Source organism: Podarcis cretensis, assembly GCF_951804945.1.
Source record: "Podarcis cretensis genome assembly, chromosome: 2".
Classification (NCBI taxonomy): domain Eukaryota; kingdom Metazoa; phylum Chordata; class Lepidosauria; order Squamata; family Lacertidae; genus Podarcis; species Podarcis cretensis.
Window position 1 is genome coordinate 53,597,691 of NC_137171.1, and position 6,415 is coordinate 53,604,105.

General features: G+C 42.3%; 1 protein-coding gene across 3 annotated transcripts; it reads right to left on the reverse strand.

The window, feature by feature from the left end:
• Nucleotides 1–217: 217 nt before the first annotated feature.
• On the reverse strand, nt 218–6,101 carry DRD1 (dopamine receptor D1). 3 transcript variants are annotated; one of them, XM_079966456.1, is made up of 3 exons: nt 5,968–6,101; nt 4,374–5,282; nt 218–4,257 (listed from the first exon to the last, which is right to left on the reverse strand). In XM_079966456.1, the coding sequence occupies exon 3, from the start codon at nt 3,613–3,615 to the stop codon at nt 2,257–2,259; it is 1,359 nt and encodes a 452-aa protein (XP_079822582.1). In that variant the 5' UTR covers nt 3,616–4,257; nt 4,374–5,282; nt 5,968–6,101; the 3' UTR covers nt 218–2,256. The 3 variants fall into 3 exon arrangements, with proteins under 3 accessions (XP_079822582.1, XP_079822583.1, XP_079822584.1); XM_079966457.1 differs by having other exon boundaries at nt 6,055–6,094; XM_079966458.1 differs by lacking the exon at nt 5,968–6,101 and adding an exon at nt 5,763–5,869.
• Between the last annotated feature and the right edge of the window lie 314 nt (nt 6,102–6,415).

The window sequence follows — 6,415 nt, forward strand, 5'->3', positions numbered from 1 at the left end:
CATTTCAAGGAGGATAGAAATCAGCCCAATCTGAATTCAAGTTTCCACGGGCACCAAACAAATAAACATTTCAATGGGATATGTTCCAATCTGACGCCATCAGTTAAATGTCTCAGTAATTGTTGCAGCAAGAGGTTACAAAGGCAAAAAAAGGAGGAAAGAGATTGTTATTCTTATTAAAAACACAATGACAAATAAAACACAATGATTTATCTAATAAACGTAATGTAAATTGCTTTATTTGACCTTATGTTCACAAAATAATTTTTATTATATGTATGAAAGCAGCTTACAGGCAATAAGAATTATGAAAACATTCACAATACTTAAATAACACAGACCTGATTCAGGGTGTATATTTTCATTAGGCTTCTAAATGATCTCTCCCAGTCCTCTTTTGCTGACTACACTTCTGGATGAATGCTATAATAAGGAGTATGTTTCTGCAAAAGTTTGGGGTTTTGCTAACATTCTTACCCTTCCCATCACAAAAGGAACCCCCCAGATTATTCTCTTGGAATGTGTTTGTATATCAATGCTGGTGTCTGTTGGTGGGATTGGCATCATCATAGTTTTTCGTTTATATCTTCAAGGGAATGTCACAGGAATTTTGATTTCTACGTAGGTAGTCAAAAAGAAATATTGGGCAACTTGTGGGATAGTGGTGGGTTTTGCTTCTCCATTCACTGTGTCGGCATCCAGAATAGGAATGAGGCACTATTTTCTACATGAGGGAAGCCAACCAAGACAGCTAGAATTTATATCGCAGAATCTCACTTCCGACATTCTGAATGGGTACAGTAGCAAATTGTGCAGCTTCAGATGACATCAATATTTATTTATCTCTTCATTTTTTATTACCAGTTTCATAAGAGCAAAGGAAACCTCAACAGTCCAGACCAGGGTGAGGGTGGGATGTTTCCCATGGTGGCCAAACAGATGCTTCCAAGAAGTCCATGTGCAAGGCCCAAGGGCAAGAGCCCTCCCTCGTGGTTTTTCAACAGCATCTGGTATTTAGAGGTATACTGCCTCAGAAAATGGAGGCCATAGCTGTCATGGATAATAGCTATTGATAGGTCTATTCTCCATTTCACTGGTTACATGGGAGGGGGAGTTCTTCCCCCCCCCCAAGAAACAATAGTCAAAATTTGACATTAAAAAAAAAGTCTGAGAGGGGTGGTTTATCTTACAAAATGACAAATACCCACTGTTGGTTAACTAAGATGGTTTTCTTCTTAGCTCAATTCATCTTATAAGTTGTATTCATATATAAGGTGTACTATATACAGTTTCACATGCTGACGTTCAAGCAAAGTCAACATAACAGGAAATTCCAAAATAAATTTATGGCAATTTGTTTCGTTTCTTATAAGGGCACAACTTTTGCATTTTGCCATTCAGTCAACTCTGGTCCTATATTTTTGGTACAGAAAGCCCCACAAGAACACTGCATCATCACCATCACACAACTTTGTTCGGTTCTTCAGCTTCTCCTGTGTTTTGAACAACTACGTGTTACATAGTTATACAGGCAAAGCTCACTTTCAGAATTGTTCCTTTGTTTGTTTTATAAAGTGCTGACTAGTAAACTGGTCAAAAATGCAGTGAATGAGACCCCAGAAATATCCCATTATTTAGACATATATAAAATAAGATAAATAAAGCTAGATTTCTTAACATATGAAAAAATAGCCATTTAAATAATAAATAAATAAAGCCAGTATTGACACATTGTCTTCCTACTATTAAAAATATTCCACTCTTGTTATAAGGCTCTATTGATGTTCAGAAATCATTTATAAAGGCATCCACCTAACCTGGCAAAAGTCACCAAACTTTACTTGCAACCTATGAACACTCAAATACAACTATGCAAGTCAAACAGGAACCTCATACTTAGCTTAATACATTTTGTTCATAAATAAAATTCGTTAGCCTCCCCCCAGTTCTGTTTCTGCAAACATTTAACAAGCTGATTTTCCATTTCCTTCACAGCTGTGCAGTATCTACAATTTAGATCTGTTTCAAATTCAGGATGAACAACATAGAACAATCTCTAAATACAATGTTATGCAGGTTGGAATTCTTTGTTTTAAATTGGATGCTTCTGTCAAACAGCAGCTAACTGAGCTCTGGGCTTTTGTGTGATGGCTTTAAACTCTCGCGATAGCACACTTTCTTACAAAAGAAAAAGAGAGAGAAACACCTTACAAATCTTCCTTCTGCATTTCGATGGGCTGCTAGCTCTTTCACACCTCAGGTTTTATGCTGACCATTTTGTGTAATGGGGTTGATCTTTTCCAAAGAAACGTCAGCTTCAAAATCCAAGATACCTGATAGGGCTGGAGAAATTTTCTCCAACGTTTTAGACAGTTCCCCCTCCTCTTCCTTTTTTGCCATGTCGTCTTCTTCTGGGCATATAACAGCATGGGGGATCAGATAGACTAAATTGCATTCTTTGGGGCTGGACCCTCTGGGCTCAAGCTGACTGGAAAAGGCTATGCCCCCATTGTTGTTAATACTAACTGTCTCTATCGCATTGATGGAAGCGGGACAGAGTCTGTAGCATCCCAAGAGAGTAGAGAATGCCTTGCGGAAGTCTGCGTTGAAGGCATAGATGATGGGGTTCAGCGAAGAGTTGGCCCATCCGAACCAAACAAAGACGTCAAAAGTGGCAGAACTAATACAAAACGGTTCTGCTCCCTTGGATTGTATGGTGGGCTCACAGAAGGGCACCATGCAGTTCAGTATGAAAAAGGGTAACCAGCAGCACACAAACACCCCCATGATCACCGACAAAGTCTTCAAGACTTTCGTTTCTCTCTTGAAGGACATTTTGAAGGAACTTTCTGGCTGCTGGCAATCCATGCTGCTTCCATTGCCAGCGGGGGTTTGGCAGTTTTTGGCGTGCACGGCTGCTCTTTCCAAGGCAGAAATACGCCTGATTTGCTTCTGAGCAATCCTGTATATCCTCGTATAGGTGACTATCATGATGGCCACTGGGATGTAGAAGCTGATGAGGGAGGAAGAGATGGCGTACATCCTGTTTAAGCTGGAGTCGCAGTTGTCCATAGCTACCCCTTGGAAAGTGGAGTTCAGGTCTAAGAAGCTGGTGGTTTTAGCCTTGTGCCAGTTCAGCTGCACTGGGATGAAGGAGATCAGCACAGACAAAGTCCATGCCACACTGATCATAATGAAGGCTGCCCTTGGGGTCATTTTCCTCTCATACCTAAATGGGCTGGAGATGGCCCAATATCTGTCCACACTGATGACACACAGGTTTAAGATGGAGGCTGTGGAACACATGATATCAAATGCCACCCAAATATTACAGAAGGACCCAAAAGGCCAGAATCCAGCTATCTCCGCCACGGCTTTCCAAGGCATGACCAAGACGGCTACTAACAAGTCTGAGACTGCCAAAGAGATCACAAAGAAGTTGGTCACCTTGGACCTCAGGTGGCGGAACCTGATGACCGCAGCACAGACCAGTGTGTTCCCTAGGAGCGTGGAAAGAATCAGCAAGGAAAGGAAGCAACCGGTGAGGATCCGAAAGCAGGAATCCCTTTTCACAAGCATCCCTTCCCCGTCCATAGTGGTGTTGTTCCAAATCATGTTTCCTCCCAAGGCAAGATCATATCATGGGGGCTTGCGATGACATCAGCTCATGCCCTTGCAGAGCTTGCAGAAGAGACATCAGGTGTCCATTAATTACTCACCACCAGGCAGACCCCAACTAAGGATTGTGCTAAAGTCTCTTCGCTCTCGGGAGGGATCCCATCATCCTTAGGAATCTCATTAAGAAACATCAGGCATTCTGTGGCAAGTATCTGAAACTGACTGTCACAGTCATGGTTTTCCCCCTCCAGTAATCCTTCCTGAATTTCAGCCTAAAATGGAATACTCTTAAGCAGAACAGGCCAGTACAAAAATCCTCAGAGTACAAATAAACTCAGCATCCCAGGGGCACAATCACTCTCCAGCCTACATGGATTCTCCCTTAAATAGGCTATTGATTCAGTTTGTCCAGTGTCCATTTAACTAGCCCTTCAGCTCTATTGAAGCAGAACACATTAGGTGCTTTTGTTTCCGATTTAATTTTCCATCCCTTCCATTGGCGGGACATTTTTATATACATACTCTTTCAGACTTTGTCCCTTTCTGCTACCAAAATTTAAAATGTCAGTTCTGGCTTTACAAGTAGATTCAGAAATCAGCTCCTCACACTGTTCCACATTGTTTTTAAGATTCACAGTCCTAGAAGCAAAGAAAATAAATTTACATTTTAAGACATTCAATACCTAAGAGATCACAATTTATCTGTCTTTTTTTTAAAAAAAAAGAAAGAAAAGTAGAATTTTTCCAAGTCCTACCTTTTTGACTGTTGATGCTCTAGTGTTGTCCAGGGAAGAACATTTTCCTTTCTACTTTATTGAGAATTTGAATTGCATAGCAAAGCAAAAAAGACAACAATCGCAGCTGCCGGGCTGCATTGCATCAGGTATAATCTTCTGACGGTATGTAGGGTAGGCAGGTATGTGGACCTGCAGGTGTGCATTTTTTTATTATTATTATTAGCAAAATCCACCAGCCCTAACTTTCGAGATCTCTCCTTCTAAATTAGTCTTCTGAGGATGTGGACGAGCTCCTTGCTTTTCAGTGCTCCCTTGCGATTCATGTGTAAACTCTGTGCATCAAGTCAGTCCCTGTTTGGGTGCTCATCACCCAAGTCACGTTTTGTACATCCCGTCAAAGTGGCCCATCAGGATGAAATCATCCTAAGCAAAGGCACAATATTTCCAATTATCTGGCAAAGATCTGGGAGATGTTCAGCTTGTCTTGTAGCCGTCATTGGATGAAGGGAGGGAGGGAAGGAAGGAGTAGGAAAAGACCTGAGTGCAGATCCCTTTGGCCCTTGATGTAGTTTCCCAGCCACCGACTATTATGTGCAATTGGAGTTTGTTAAGAAGCTGAGGTCCTTCACTGTTGAGCGACTTTCTCTTGTTTCTCTGAGGAGCATCCACCTTCTCCCTACAGCTCAAGATTGTGGCATCCCAGAGATCAGATCATAGCCAGTCCCTCTCCCTTAAAAACACATCCAGGAACAGCAGCTTCCTCAGGGTCGTCTGTTCTCCACCTCTGGGTTTACATCTCTGATCCCAGGTGCTCTTTCTTCAGCATGCTGAGCCAGGGACCCTGACGGCACACGATCCTTCCTGCCCAGAGTGGCAAGCAGCAACATTGTCATGCAAGAAAAGGTCTGTATATTCGAGGTCTCTTTCCTAAATCACAGAGGAGGGAAAGCCAAGCATGAGGCAGAGAAACTGACAAGCAGGAGCCCCTCAGATTGCCTGCCCTTAAAATTAAAGCAGCCTCCCCTGTAGAGAGCATGGAGGAAAACACAAAACTCTTTTCCCACACTCTTCAGGCAGGCACACCAGGAAGCACCGGGAGATTAATTACCCAAATATTCAGATTTTGAGCATGCTCTATTAATTTTAACTCTTCAATACTACATTGCTCTCAGGAGCACTATCTCACAATCGTCCCAAAAGTCAAGGAGTGCTGATTTATCCTGACAGTAAACAGACATTAAATTATTTTGGAATAGTCCATGAAAGTGCACACCAAGCGAGCCCTCGAGACCTAAGACCCGGGAGATGCCTGATTAGCAATGTCATTTGGCATACATATGCACTTTTATATGTGACTGTGCATAGCCACACATGTCTATGAATATTGAAAGATAATCTAAAACATACCGAGCACAAAAGAATGTAGGCATTTCAATTCTCCTAAGTCACCCTTTGTATTTAAAACCAGAGCGCTATAGAAATAACAAGCAAACACCACAAATGAACTCTGCCGCCTTGCCACGAACCCCAGCTCCCACAAACGAAAACACACACATAATCCAAGCTGACACCAAGATCTGAAACTCATCTTTGCCCTCTGGCATGTACCTACCAACATGGAGAAGTCATTTATACCACCGTGTCGTGGCTGTTGCAGAGTGTAGTGGCTGTTGCTCCCAGCTGAAAGATCAACGCTCACCTCATCTTTTTCCTGCTGGTTTATTTCTGGTCCTCCTTTCCCTCTCCCCCCACCCCCCACTATACATCACCACTTTCTCTTTGCAGTTCACTGTGTTCACTAACTTCCCATGTCGCAGACTTCTGCGTGGGCCTGGCTCCCTCTTATGGCAGAAAAGAGAAGCACTTCCCCATATTAACAGATGCCATTATTTGTTTTGTGTCCCTTATGTGTGGCTGTGTATTTGTGCAAGGAGGGGGCGTTAAGAGTCAGGGGGAACACAACCCTTGTCCCTAGTATATATAGTACATACAAATCCTAAAGCAGACCTGCAGCTAAATAAAAAAGGTGTCTTTCTTAGCGTAACTTCAGGCCTAATCAT

Excerpts from the sequence above, each read along its gene's own strand:
- DRD1 (XM_079966456.1), bottom strand. The coding sequence starts at position 3,615 with ATGATTTGGAACAACACCACTATGGACGGGGAAGGGATGCTTGTGAAA.